Here is a 15,216-nt window from a genome sequence, read left to right as displayed (position 1 = left end):
GGATGTAGTACTCATCCTGCTTTCTTTTAGTGTCATGGCGTTTGGCATCCATACACGTTGCTTTACCGCCAACTGCTGGATTATAATAGGTGTGGTATGAAATATCAGATATTAACTGAGTTGTTCGCTCACTCCATTACAGTACTTTCACTAGTGCTGTAGGCTACGGCTGAGTGCAAACCTGTGCAACATGGTGATTGATGGATGCAAAATGTCACCTGTTGTTACTGTCATTCCTTATTTAGTTTCATCCCATTTATGTAGACTTGGAATGAGATTCTTGACAGACCAATCTAAATGTCCGCATTGAGTTTCACATTTATAATATTGCTACTCACATAAACTTTTTGTCCTCGTTTAATCTTTTCAAATAAAGCTTGTGTTGTAAGATTTTGTTAGATATGAACTTTGAAGTGTGGATGATTTGCATGGCAAAATGCAATGTAAATTTATTCTGGCAGTTTTACAACACAAAGCACAGATCCGATATAGATTTCATTGGACCAGGACAACTATGACTCACGAGTTTGCATTTCTTTCATGGACACATTTCAAACTTCAATCTCAGTCTTAAAAGCTTCTGGTCTTGAAGTTGTGTTCTTATAGGAACCTTCTTCTTTCTGTCATCTACCTTGTGTTCATCCTGTAGCTTCCCCTGCTGGATGAATGGTTCATCTGCACTATTCAATTCAAATCAGCTTTATGGGCATGAATATATAACAACAACATTGCCAAAGCTATATATAAATTACATAAGTACAATTCATTTCATAAGTAAATCAGTAAATAAAACAGTAAAAGTTGTGTTTGTGTGTGTTAATAAGAAATGAAATAATAATAATAATAATAAAAAATCTATAAAATAAAAATTCTGTAAAAATAAATATTACAAATAAAAGTAAATAATTAAAACAGTAAGCGTGTGTGTGTGTTTAAAAAATAATTTAATTAAAATAAAATGAATGTAAAAGTATGTGAAAAGTAACGTATGTGTTTAAAATGTATTCATTAATTTAAAATAAAAAACAACAACTAAAAAATCAGTATCAAATGTGAAATTTAAAAACAAAATACTAGACCACTTTTACCATTTTCAGTTTTATGGTCAAACTGCTCAACTGTTAAATGATACTACTGCAATGAAACCTCCTACAGATCTGCTGTATGCGATCACTTATCATATAAACAAATAAAAATATATGCAAGAAACCAATAAATTAAGAAATAACTGTAAAAAATAAGTCAATAAGAAATGCTTTCTCATCAGCTTTTTCATCCCTCTTTTATTGGAGTTTCATTATTTTTACACCAGAACCCGTCTTTCTAAGGGTCATTTTCTTCCTCTGACCTTTTATTACTTTATGTCACTTTTGTTGCCACCAATCTCAGTCCTCCTGCCCTTCAGCCAATCACACACTCCCACACGCTCAACAGCTATTGAATGAAACTACACTAAATAAACCAAAAAAGTATGTAAACAACCTTACATCAAGCAACATTACATACTTTATTTTGTCTCAATCCAATATGTTGGGCTTTCTACAAGATTTTGGAACCTGGGTGCATGAAATTCTGTTCTGTCCACTGATGTTGGGCAATAAGGCCTGGTCTGGTTTGAAGGGGTTCAGTTCAGGGCTCTGTGCAGGACTGTCAAGATCTTTCACACCAAATTTGGAAAACATTTCTTGTGGATTTCCATGTGTGCATAGGGTCCTGTTAATAGGAAAGGTCCTTCCACAAACAGTTGGAAGCACTATTGTCTCAAATATCATTGCATTAAGATTTCCATTAATTGGAACAGCGTAGTCCAGGCCATGAAGCCCAGACCACAAGAACAAAAACGGATTTACGGATTTAATGAAAATAATCCAGACAAAATGTGGCTCAGATGAGGGAACATTACAGCATTGTTTCTGCAAGTGCCAGGAAATGCACATTTTCTGGGTGAAGATAATACAGACCTGTCAAATCTAGGGTGAAATCGGTCAGCCTCTTAACCAACTGTTAATCAGTAGCTGAATAGCCTCTCAATTTGCCTGGCCATGGATAAACTGACATATGCTACTAAAGAAGACATTTCAAATAATACAGGGGTACACTACCTGCAAAACCAAGTAACCAAACCAGCTCAAGGAATGTACCTTATGAACAACAGAATGATGAACTAATGCACTATATCCATAGTGGGATTTTTGTTGTTTCAGGATTTCTGTCTAACTTCACTGAAGTTTGACTCAGCTTTTCATTCAGCTGCAAAGAATTTGTGAAAACCTTCCCTGTCATAAGTGCTGATGTGACCCCTGTCCTAACTTTATACTGAAACTTAACAAACTCCTCATGTCACTGACTATAACTGCTGATGTGCAAATCCTAAATGGCAGCTAAGAAACAAACACTGACTTCATTTGAGGTGAAAAGACTCCTGAAACTTAAGCAGGGGTATCGCCGCTTCATATATTTAAAAATACACCACTTATTAATATGTCAGTGTATTATAATACACAAAGCTTCTGGAGCAATTATTGAGGTAGTACAGGCTTACCATTAAAATAACTTTGGTCTAAAGGCTGCTCAAGTACACTCACCCACCCAGCTGGTACTTTTCACTTCTGTGTATTGTGAACAGAGACCGGGATGTTAAGTGATGAATGATAGCAAAGATATACAAGAGAACATGTGATGTGTGAATGAACAGCTGGGTAGTTTTGGGAGAAATACACCATGTAAACTCTGCATCTGTCATTAGATAAAGTTAAATATAGAGGTAATTGAAGCACGGACATCAGTGTTTTATGAGCAAAAACAACCAAACCTAAAACTAAACCATACAAGTTTTCTTTCTTTAAGAACACCACCCCCTTTGGCGTGAACATCCTTTTGGCACCGGGGCTTGTGCAAGACAACTGTGCTTCATCAAAGTGCTGAAAGTGATCTCTGATCCCTTGGCTGGTACGATGGAGTCTAGACATTGTCAGAAGTCATACATACAACTGGGCTGAGTTACAGAGACAAATATAACAGATTGCCACTTTCTTCAGCCACTTCCATACACCATGCACAGTGTTTGTGTGTGCGGCTGTAGTTGGGATCACTCGATGTGGTTGTATAGTTAATGGACAGCCTCAGAGCTGAACTGGGCTGGCAAGTGTTTACTTTTGTTGCGAGTACACTATGAGTCAGTGCATCACATAGGTGTTACTTTATCAGCCAGATGTGCGGGTGTTGCCACAGCAAACCTTTGCATTATTGTCTCCTTACACTTATCACTGAATAATTTTTTTGTGTATAATTGATGTTCAAGACTGAACTGTAATGTATGTGACTGCATATTGTTTGCATGACATCAAACACTTCAGGCTACTAAAAGTGCACTAGTTTGTGTTCTTCATGGAAGCATTCATATACACTCTAATTTGTTCCACCATCCCCATGGCTTTGTGATTTATACTTAGCAAGACTTTGACTCTACTCCCAAGGCGATCCTGTGGCTTTTGGGGGAGTTTTTACCATACAAGGAGAAGAGGAGTTTAGCTCGGTTTCCTGTGGGAGGGTTCTGATTTCTCTCACACCACATCTGATTCACTCTGTCTCTAATTCTCTTTCCCTTACCTCCTCTCTCTTTCTCTCTCTCTGTTCCCCTCTCCTGGTCCTGCTCCAAACCTCCTTTCCGCTCACTATACAAACTGAACAACAAAAGATTGTACTAATCACCAAATCACTTCCAAAATCAATATTTGTTACATTAAATTGTCAGAATTGTATCTGAGCTATGTATTATGATAACATTGTGTGCAGCCAGCATCCTGACCAAATAAGGCACACAGCCTCAACTCCTCTCACTGCAGGACACGATGTAAGCTTGTGTTAACCCAGAGTTTTAAAGCTATCAAACTGCCACCACTTTCCTAAACTTCTGCCAAAAAAGGCTGCAGTTTCCCTCGCCTGCTAAAAAGACTTTAGATTTAGGTCTCTAAATCTCAAAGAGAAGATTATAGATTTGTGGATCAATGTATTTGATGTCTTTCAATTTGGCAGATTTCCTCAGGGTGATCCAACTTCTGAACAGCCTACATGTTACTTATTGTGAAACACACATTTCTTATTCTCTTCTACAAATCTATGGATGTGATATGAGGCATAACTGGTCCTAACCTCACACAATATGATCTCAGCCATTCTGGCATGTAATGACTATCCTAAACCACACATAAAGGAACTAATCCTTCAGTTTACCTGGAAAAAGTCAAAATCTTCAAATTTGAGGATAACTGGTTGCCACTGGACAGCGACAATAGCTCATCAAACTCAAAGCCAGGAAAGTGTCTAAGGAATAATAGCAAATCATGGGATGCATGCTGCAATAGTGGCGTCGTAAAAAAACAAGAAATGCATGTGTCTTATTGCATCTTCAGATGTCACTTAAATGGCCACTGTACATCTCACTGTTCTTTGAATTTCCTTGTAATCTTTATTTTTAGCCTTGGGCAGCTGGCACACAAGAGTTGAAAGCAAACAGATGGGTCCATTAGTGCTGATGTCACCAGCACACATACACAGACATACGCACCTCCCACTCGCTACGACAATTTCAAATTGACCACTGTTTGCACAAAGATTAATAATTACAAAAATAATAACAAAAATATCAATATCTAACATTTTTTTACATTTGCTTTTCTTGTTATTGCATTAAGAGAATACCATGCATGGCACATTTTCCAAAGCATAAAATCATATTCCTGGAAACCATCTATCTAAACCATCTAGCAAAAGTTGTATCTACCAGTCAACAATGCTTTTTATATGGTGCGCCTTACAAATTACAGATCTAAATAAAGGTCTGTCAGACCAATAGTAATTAAGAGGATCTTAATTGCAGTAGACCTGTGGTTTATGTCTGTGTTGCTCGACTGTAAAGCTCTGGCTGCCTGGTGTAGATCACACACAGACAGCTCTTTCCCTAGATATTCTTTGGCTGGATCATTTTCCATACAGCCCTTTTTCATTCAGCGGTAGAATGAAAACTATGTCCTTTTCTAACCAACTCTGGTATTAACATCAATTTGAACATTCCTAAGGAAGAACACAGATATATAGATATGCAGCCCAAATGGGGGGGGGGCTAAGTTACTCATATTACTAATGTGAACAATTCCTTTTGATTTCTGAGTTACAAACCGTTCTACTTGCTATCCCTCTCCTGTTCTGTCCAAAACAAAAAGGCCATAATCCAAATAAGGATACAGGCTGGATGTTGCCAGTACATTACACTACTTTGTTCCTCCAAAGAGCCCCCAAGAGGTGAAGTTTAGATAAGGGAGGGGGGCACAGTAACTTCTAGAGTAGCTAAGGCGGGGAGTGGCAGAAGGGGTATACGGTGGGAAAGGGCTGTCACTAGAGACTGGGGCTGTCTCCAAACCTCCAGTTTTAAATCACATTGAGCTCCACCGACTCTCAGTTTGCATCCTCCTCTCCTCCCCTGAGCTCACTCGCTCTGAGCTTGCCCTCTGTTTCTCCTCCTCTCTGCTGGTTGCTCTCCCCGTCGACCTTGTGAAGGCTCTTGTAAGGTATCTTCCTCTGTACATCTGCAACAACTTTTAACCTAAAGAAATAAAAAAAAATTTTCACCTCCGAAATCTGCAAAACACTGAGACACAACTGTCGCCATGGAGGCCATCAAAAAGAAGATGCAGATGCTGAAGTTGGACAAGGAGAACGCCATCGACAGGGCAGAACAGGCTGAGTCTGACCAGAAGGCAGCAGAGGACAAATGCAAGCTGGTGAGACAGGCTGATGTGATGACTGACAGAGTAATGGTTGCAATTTCACTGAAGATACAATCAACAATTCAATATTTTAATTTATTGACTTTCATATATATGCTACAAAAAACTTTATTGATCTCAATTGAAGTGTCACAGTAGCTAAAAGAGGTACAAGAATAATCTAAATTTTTTTTAATTAATTATTCCAAGCAAACTGTAAATAAAAAGTAACAAAATGGGTTATTGAAGTTTTTCTGTGATGTACTGCATAACAATGAAACATCAGCTGGGTTATTTTGTGATTTTGTGTACATTTTCCATATCACAATATATATTGATATCAAAAAGGATTCTTAATAATGTTGTGATATGGATTTCATCATCAACAATCAAACAGCCCTATTTAGAGTGGAAAGAAATATCAAGGTTTTTGTAACATCTACTTGCTCTATTCAGAACAGATTTTTGAGTCTTTCATCCACTGATGAGCCAAATTTAATTTAGGTTGATTTTTTTGTGAAAACAGTCCAATGTGATTAATTTGTTATTCATAAATAATATAGCATATTGGTGTACAATAATTTGGTCTACAACAAACAAACAAATAAATAAATACCAAGTCCCAGACTGCAGAGGGGCTCAATATAAAATATATGTCAAGTATTTCCTAAAGCACCAAATGCTGAATTACAAAGAGCAGCTGATGCTGAGCCCCCAGGCCAATGTGGTCTTCTGGTGGGAAGGAGAAAATGAAGGATGTCTGCAGGACATAATATCCACAGTGAACCAGAGTTAGTAGCAGCCCATCTATAACAGCTGTCGTTCAGACTCTTGAGCAGAAGAGTACTACTCTTATCCAGCATCCTTATCTGGAGTTAAGTTTGTACCATATCAAAGAAAACCTCACAAATTCCAAATATCTGCACCTCCATATTTGGTGCTCCAGTGCGAGAACCTTAGGCAGTGTGATATTTCAAGGGCTAACTTAATGATAGCGTAGTTGTACCACTTGATACAGGCAAAGTAGAATCTGCAGATGAAATAGGATATTTGAGGTTTCTAAATAGAGGCAATTATTGCACAGTGGGATGTGGTGTCATCATCATGCAGGTATGAGAGGAATGCTAGAGAGCAGAGAGTTAGAGGGGCACTGACAAAGCAAGGAGCTAAAGCAAATGGAAAGAATCCTCTCTCTAGTGGCTAATGCCCTAATCATACCCTCAGAGAGCACAGAGTGACAGTTGTCACTGGCACTGCACATATGGACCCCTGGCATGTCTTCCACATCAAGGAGCAGTCAACATGAAATTCTAGAAGATTATGCAGGAGTCTTTAGTTTGTTTAGATGGCAGAGATACAAGCAATGCTAAGAGATGCTTCCTTTGCTATTATTGGCACCATGAGGTGAACATCAGTGCACAGTTAAGCTGACAGAAGGCACTTAAAATACACAAACCTAACACTAAATATCAACATACATAACTGACAACAGACTCCAGCAGCTATTAAAGGATTGGTTCATCGGTTCACCCTAATTACAAAAGAATTGCTAGCTGCTAGCCATGCTAGCAGAGTGGCTCTGGTAATAGCAAGGTCAGTTGTTCTAACACTTTAGTCCAGAGTGAAATATTTAACAATGATAAGATAGCTTACCATGAAAACGACACCTAACTTGGGTACTAGTTACATCTGAGTGTTTATGGGTATTGACCAAGTCTACCTAAGTATTTAATCAAAAGTATTAACAACTCACAAACTTCCTGACTCTCTGCCATCTGGCTTCTTTCAGCTGGAGGATGAGCTGCTCGCTCTGCAGAAGAAACTTAAGGGAACAGAAGATGAGCTGGACAAGTACTCGGAGGCCCTGAAGGATGCTCAGGAGAAACTGGAACTGTCAGAGAAGAAGGCCACAGATGTGAGTTAACCACAAAGACGCCATCTGAAACACATTATTCACATTACAGTGGAGTACCACAACTTCTACATTTTAAAACTTAGTATTGATAACCACTCTTTTAGAGGGACTGAACTCAATATCACTATGATTGAGAAAGGATCAGTGACGGAGACAAACAGCAGATCTTTTCTATAGAAAAAAAACTACTGCTCCCATGTCTGGATTCGTCTTAATAGTTTACTGTAGTTTGGTTGCTTCTAGAATGAAGAAACATAGCAGCAGAGTGATTAAAACGCTGAAATTCAGAATATATAATAATTAAAAACTATTTTGAAATGTATCTAGTCATGATTAAAGTGACTTGGTTTCTATGATTTCAACAATCAGTCAGTCATTCCTGTGAAAGGTTTGCCATGAGATTCAACATGAAAATCCCTTATTAAACACAGACATCTACTGTACAGTATATATGTCGGACACAATTTACACTAAAGTCCTAATTTTAATCTGCTACCCAGCACCTATTGTTCAGCCACAATGTAGAAGGCAACTAACAACCCTGAAATTAATCCTGAAATGACTAACTTGTATATTCTAATCCAGATAGTGTTTGTAACAGAGCTATTTCTCAAGCACAGACAAAACTTGGCCAGCCTCTAGCCGACCAGGAATCCCAGGAATGCAGCTTAAGCAAACAGAGAACCCCATACTGCAGTGTTTAATGAAATCAATGCTCTGGCTTTTGGGGGGCGGAGATATAACACTGCTCTTTCTGGCCTTATAGTACATACCCAATCTGTGACAATAGAGCATCTATTTCATTTAAGATAGCTATCTTTTATCTAAAGCAAAACATTGAAAAAATATATATAATGACAGACAGACTGGACTGGACTTTGCTTTTTTCAGCCATCATGACATATCTTATTGATATGGCATCAGAAATACTTTTCTAACGTGGTTTCACCAGTGACGCAGGATGATTCTTCTCTTTCACTGTCTAGTTTTTCAAATTTTTCAAAATTTTTTGGGAAAATGTATTATCTAGGATTAATAAGACAATTACAATTAATTACTAAAATGACATTATTTTACAAATGATAAAAGTACTTGAAAATGACATGGTAGTACAAAATGGTTAAACTATACTAATCTTTATTTAAGATTTCAACTAAGTCACTTACAACTGTGACTCTTTTTACAAAATGAACCAAAACACTGACAAAGGGGAAGATCTTGGATATTACAGTTATTTTCATGATCAATTAATCAGCTGATTATTTTCTTGATTAATTATTATCTTGATTAATTGTTTGGTCCTTAAAATGGCAGAAAATAATGATAAACTATTTTCACAATTTCTCACAAAGTTTCTTGAAGCCCAAGTCTCTTTGCTGACCAACAGTCCAAAGATATTAATTTAACTATCACATTAAGACTTTAAATAGCAGCACATTCTTACAATATAGTCAAAATTGTTGCGAATTAATTTTCAAATAACTAATGACCTATCACAGGGGTTTTCAAAGTGTGAGGTGGGCCTCCCTAGGGGGCTCCAAACAGTTTCCGGGGAGGCTCAGAGAATGGAAGTGAAACAATATAACATTATTAGGCTACTACATTATCAAAAGGAGATCACATAAAATAGCCTACATGTGTGAGAGTTCAGAGATACAGTAGTTTTTGGGAGGCCCGCAGTCTCAGACTGAAAACCCCTGACCTATCAGATGCCCACATATCTGCGCTTTGCAGAACTGCTTCTTCTTCTAATGTGTTTCACACTGATTATTACGGATGCATATTATATGCCTTCATATAAATGTGAAGAGAAAATAAATCCGGTCTTTGCTCTGAAAAGTGAGGAGGAGGAAGAGGAGGCAGTAGGCTATGGGGCGCTGAAGGAATGTGTCGCCACCCGATGGCTGCGGGTCATGTCTGCAACCAAATCAATTTACATTCCAGGCTGCAGGTCAACAACCCCTGTTGAAGAGGATTATTGCCGACCCCACCCAACCCTTACCCCCCTCCTCCCTTTCTAGAACTAAATCTTTGGACCTTTGCTTCAGTTTACAACTGCCCTCTCTTCCTTTAACTTTAACTCTTCTTCTCTTACCATATCCAATCATATGCTGTGATTCATAGTTATGATTCATTTATGTCTGAATCAGACTGTTGAATCAAATGAGGCAACTCTTCCTCTCAATCTCTTCCCTCCCCCTTCTAATCAGAGCAGAAAAATGCAGCCCAACACCTTATGTTTGCCATATAAGTCCACAATAGAAAACCCAGACTCTATCTCTCCATGTCACACACACACACACACACACGGATACACACCTCTTTTGTGGAGGAAAAGAGCAGTGCCTTCCCCTCCTAAATCCTGTGATGTCATCTGATACCCAGGCTTCTTCACGGGATTGGAGGATCTCGCCATAAATTTCCTGAAAACTCCCTGCCGTTTTTTTCCCCATCCCAACATTGCACGTCCCTGACTTCCTGCCGAAGAAAAAAAAGTTTTCCTCGGAGTCTGCAACTTTGACGCAAATCAATAACTTTTTTAAAAAGAGCATTTAAGCTACAGCCTGTCAATCTAGACAGCTACATTTTGGGGCTCCTGGTTTAGTTTTGAGAAAACAAAGTATTCGAGATTATGGAGGTAGTGAAGAAGAAAATCCAAACCCTTCAGCTACAAGTTGATGAGGCAGAAGATCGTGCACTGGCCGTACAAAGGGAGTTGGACACTGAACGGGAACTGCGCGAAAAAGTGAGATCATTTACCATTTATCCAACTTCGGTTGCATTTTTTATTTTTCAGGCTCACGTAGCCTACCTGTTGGGCATCTGTATTGAGGATTGTATGGTAATCTAACACGCAAAAAGTCAGAGTTTTAGGACAGGTAGCGATAATGATACGCTCATAACGTTCCTGTAAGAATTTAAAACTTTGCCTGCGTATCCCAATAGCAGATGTGCTTTTTAAAAACTTCTAATGTTTCAATATAGTCGTTGTGGTGGCTTATGGGAAGTTGGGGCATCGTTGTAGCGAAATTCCTTGGCTACTCCTTGTTCGGCAGCGTTGTCAAACAGAAATCCGCCCTAAATCTTCTCAAACACCTAGAATCGAAACGAGTGCCCTCACTATTAGCCTACAGTAACTGTCCGCGTGGCTGTTGAAATGTTAAAGAGTGGCAGGCGTACACCGTTTTAAAAGCTTTCCCAGTTTATGTAAGACAGTTGGAAAATGGTTTATTCCTGATCGGTCAAGCATCCAGTAACTTTTGTTCAACTCGCCCTTTGAGTTTTTTAACTGAATAACATACTGCACATATCTGAAATTAGGATCTGTAATCCTCCTCCTCCTCCCCCTCTTCAGCTTCTACACAGGAAGAAGACAGCATTGTTATCTGTGATATCAGTATGGAAGGAAACAGGCCTAGAAGAAGTTGTCCCACAAACATGCATAGGTTTACATTACAAAAGTCAGGCCAGCTGTAGCCGACCACTTCAGCTATGTCAGGGTTAACAGTGTCACTCTGTTAATCTGCATCAGCAGTTTTCAAAGTAGGCTATCTGATCAAGCTGCAAAGTCCAGGTCTCATCATGGTTGTTGCCAGTAAAAGTGATTACACATTTAAAAAAACTGACTTAATGGACAGGAGGAAAAAAGAAAATAAAAAGGCATAAATAATACTCAAACCAAGAAGCAAGAAATTGGTATACATAAACTAATTACACCTTACCCCTACTGCAGTTTTAATGAGACCTTAGACTCAAAACCCAGAGCCAAACACTCACACAGCGTCCGATAGGCAGCCTTGGCCTTCCTAAGCAGTATCCTTCCTCTTGTGGCACCAGCATGTTTCCTGGCTGACCTCTGGCCTCGCTCTCTTCCTCTGTGTGCTGCTATAGGCAGAGGGCGATGTGGCTTCTTTGAACCGCAGGATCCAGCTGGTGGAGGAGGAGTTGGACCGCGCTCAGGAGAGACTGGCCACGGCCCTGCAGAAACTGGAGGAGGCAGAGAAGGCCGCAGACGAGAGTGAGAGGTGGGAATCAACACAGACCACAGTCATAATAGTCTTTGAGTTAAACAAGATTAGAAAATAATCATTTTACGGTTTTGAGATTATGTGATTTATGTACAACAAAACCATTAATATGATAATGATGATGAGTAATAAATGTTTCAACCTTTTCTGGAGAACATCCATGAGCTCATTCGTAACTTTCATGGAGAGCCTACCAGGAAAATGTGTAAAAACAGAGTCCTAGCATCTCCATAATGTTGGGACTGAAACCACAAAAAAATATACATATGTCATAAGCAGTCATAATTTAACATGTCATCCGACACAAGTGGCTGAGATGCCTCACTGCTTCAGTAATGTCAAGGAATGTGTCTTTCTGATCATCAGGGGCATGAAGGTGATTGAGAACAGAGCCATGAAAGATGAGGAGAAGATGGAGATCCAGGAGATGCAACTCAAAGAAGCCAAACACATCGCTGAGGAGGCAGACCGCAAATACGAGGAGGTGCGGGCACACAGATCAAATTCCAGCTGACTTTCAGTTTTCAGAATAAATCTGATGTGATTTCTGTTTTTGCTCAGCTGTGATTTTATGTCTTTTTTTCTTTTTTTTAAATGTCAGGTTGCACGTAAACTGGTAATTCTTGAGGGTGAGCTGGAGAGAGCAGAAGAGAGGGCAGAGATTGCAGAACTGTAAGCACAAAAGCATTGAAGAAATTAAATGCATGCTTGCAAGCGTCCTTCAGTTGTTAACCAGATAACAGGTCAACGTCAAATGTGTTCAGAAAATGTGTTTCTCTACCCGTACAGTAAGTGTGGCGACCTGGAAGAAGAGCTGAAGAATGTCACCAACAACCTGAAGTCGCTAGAGGCTCAGTCTGATAAGGTAAGTGTTCTGGAGATTTGATGAGGTAGAGGAAGTGTTACACATTCAGTTCACCTGCCCATGCATCCCTATTCTGTCCAGAATGATCTGACTTTCTTAAAAAGAGAATATTATGTAACATGCATATTGATAGAGTTAATAACATAGATATTGAGCATAAGAAGGTGGAACAACTCATTTTTACATATAAAAACATTGTAATATTTATTGCTTTGATGATGATATTATGTTCTTCAACTATTCCTCTGTCTCTATAGTACTCTGAGAAAGAGGACAAATATGAGGAGGAGATTAAAGTCCTGAATGACAGACTTAAGGAGGTAAGTTCATGACTGCTCAAGCTATATTCTCTGTGGGAAGCTGTGACTGTGTGATTTAATATAATTATTGTCTTTTTAAAAGGCGGAAACCCGTGCGGAATTCGCAGAAAGGACAGTGGCTAAGCTGGAAAAGACCATAGATGACTTAGAAGGTAATGTTTACACATTAATAATGATCAGCCAGAAAATTATTTCCATATGACACTTTTAACCCTCCTTTTCAATCCTACACTGAGCTACACTGTTTGCTTTGTTCAAACCTTTATCATTCTTAACTTTCTTATTCTTAATCTTTGATCTGATTTCTTTCTTTCCCCTCCGTGGTCTGCACTATTCTGCATTACCCTCCGAACCTGCTCCAACTGCTCTCTCCTTGCCCTTTGACCTGCAGACGAACTGTACACTCAGAAGCTGAAATACAAGGCTATCAGTGAGGAGCTGGATCATGCCCTCAATGATATGAACACCTTGTAAACCTTGCATTTAGCTGATGATGATTTCTCTTTATCTCCCCTTGCCTGATTGGAAGCACTTTGTCTCTTATATTCTCCCTTTGCTCTCACTGCATCTTGCTCCTTTTGCATTCAGCTAAACTCAATAAAGATATTTTTCTCTTTTGCCCTGTCTACTGTCATTTCAGTTAAGCCTGCTTTTCACCACTCTGCAGCTGTAACAGCCAATAGTTTCTTATATTTATTGGCCACTATGAAAATGCCACAGTTGTAGGTTTACATATCGTACACAAGTGTGTTTCTTTTGTTGTGTCTGCTCTTAAATAAACCATATTTTATTTGCGTACACATTGCACTTATGTGATCAATTAATCGGTTCACTGAAATAGCCACTGCATTTTATATCGGCTGGTATGTTTTATTGCAGAGGGCCTATCACACGCAAAAGAAGAAAACATAGGAATGCACCAAGTCCTGGACCAAACACTGCAGGAGCTGAATAGCTTGTAGAATGCCAAGAAGAACATCAAACAATAAAAAAAAAGAAGAGATTTTCTACATGCCATCCATTCTCTGTAATTTCACTCTTATTCCTGGTTGTTAAAACACATGTACCCCCTTTTTATATATTTATAGTTATTTTGTTTCCCTTTATAAAAAATGATTTTGGGTCCATATGATGTTCAGTTTCAGTGCTGGAAATTGTTTTGTAGGCCAAACTCTGAGCACAAATAAAACTGATGATGATAAACTGATAAACTTTTATGTGTTATGTCATCTGTGTTGCGCCCTCTGTAAGTATGCACACAGTTCTGCATGTGTGTTTGTACATCTCGCTCAGGTAGTATCAATGCAGCCATAAACTGTAACAGCAGAAAGAGCTCAGTGTTTTCTGTGTGCTCTGCTAAGACAGTGAACGCATTAAACACAAAACTAGAGCTATTGCTTCAATGTTAGCCTTTTGGCCCCACAATTGTAACGTCACTGAGTACTGATTTGTTTTTCAAGTTAAGATACATTCATTGCCACAAATACGGACACCCCTGCATGTCTGTCACATAATACACTACCTCTCCCAGAAAATTGTTGCAATTACAAATGCTTGAGTACTCTCATGTTTATTTATTGTGTTTGCATAGTAAATTTTGAAATTTAACTTGTTTTGCGAGTAAAATCTTGATCTGCATCACTACTATCTATAGCTGCATATAAATGTAGTGGAGTAAAAAGTAGGGGAGAGCGGGGTAAGTTGTCTCGTGTGTAAGTTGTCACACTGCTCATAACTCCAACACTAGAGGCTCTATGTCAAAAATCAAATAGCCATTTTGTGTGACTTCTTTTTCTATGTTCAACTTCCTGTTTACATGTGGTCAAGGTCACTCTAATCTGAGGTGACCACAATTTTATTATTTTTTTGCTTCAAAAGTAAAACATTTGCACTTTACATTTTATGTATTCCAACCTCATTAGGTATGAATGTTCAAAATGATAACTTTGCACATAGTAGAGGAGACAATAACGTGTCTTTTGATACTTCAGCTGAAGTGCTATGTTAAGCTAACCTTAGCACACATGTCAGTTTGGGGCAAGTTGTCTCAATGACTTTGGGGCAAGTTGTCACATGTGATTACTTGCTCCAGTACAAATAAACACATAGAAAATGCTCAAAAAGCTATGTGAAATTGTGTAATTACCTCTGACATCAGTATTAAATGATTCTGTAAATAGAATATTATACACTGTAGTTTACAGCAGCAGCCATATGCCTGGATAAGACTGAATTCATGACAGGGTATATACGGTCTTATACTGTAGGCATGTAGTGTGTTAGTGGATACAAACACACACACACACACACACTACAGCATACA

General features: G+C 38.7%; 1 protein-coding gene across 2 annotated transcripts; it reads left to right on the top strand.

Annotated features, from left to right (window-relative positions):
- The first annotated feature begins 5,422 nt into the window (after window positions 1-5,422).
- On the top strand, window positions 5,423-14,104 carry LOC123972231 (tropomyosin alpha-4 chain-like). Of its 2 annotated transcripts, XM_046051569.1 has the most exons (9): window positions 5,423-5,780; window positions 7,555-7,680; window positions 11,572-11,705; window positions 12,075-12,192; window positions 12,310-12,380; window positions 12,498-12,573; window positions 12,831-12,893; window positions 12,976-13,045; window positions 13,773-14,104. In XM_046051569.1, the coding sequence occupies exons 1-9, from the start codon at window positions 5,667-5,669 to the stop codon at window positions 13,853-13,855; spliced, it is 855 nt and encodes a 284-aa protein (XP_045907525.1). In that variant the 5' UTR covers window positions 5,423-5,666; the 3' UTR covers window positions 13,856-14,104. The 2 variants fall into 2 exon arrangements, with proteins under 2 accessions (XP_045907525.1, XP_045907526.1); XM_046051570.1 differs by lacking the exons at window positions 5,423-5,780; window positions 7,555-7,680 and adding an exon at window positions 10,134-10,426.
- Window positions 14,105-15,216: the final 1,112 nt, after the last annotated feature.

The sequence above is a fragment of the Micropterus dolomieu genome, linkage group LG06, assembly GCF_021292245.1.
Source record: "Micropterus dolomieu isolate WLL.071019.BEF.003 ecotype Adirondacks linkage group LG06, ASM2129224v1, whole genome shotgun sequence".
In the NCBI taxonomy this organism is placed as follows: Eukaryota; Metazoa; Chordata; class Actinopteri; order Centrarchiformes; family Centrarchidae; genus Micropterus; species Micropterus dolomieu.
The sequence above is the reverse complement of the archived record's forward strand: the minus strand, read 5'-3'. Positions and strand labels throughout refer to the sequence as shown.

Bases quoted from the DNA above. Each gene is read 5' to 3' on its own strand.
- LOC123972231 (XM_046051569.1), top strand. From the start codon at position 5,667: ATGGAGGCCATCAAAAAGAAGATGCAGATGCTGAAGTTGGACAAGGAG. The intron at 5,781-7,554 runs GTGAGACAGGCT...GGCTTCTTTCAG, and splicing joins CAGAGGACAAATGCAAGCTG to CTGGAGGATGAGCTGCTCGC. The intron at 11,706-12,074 runs GTGGGAATCAAC...TCTGATCATCAG, and splicing joins GCCGCAGACGAGAGTGAGAG to GGGCATGAAGGTGATTGAGA.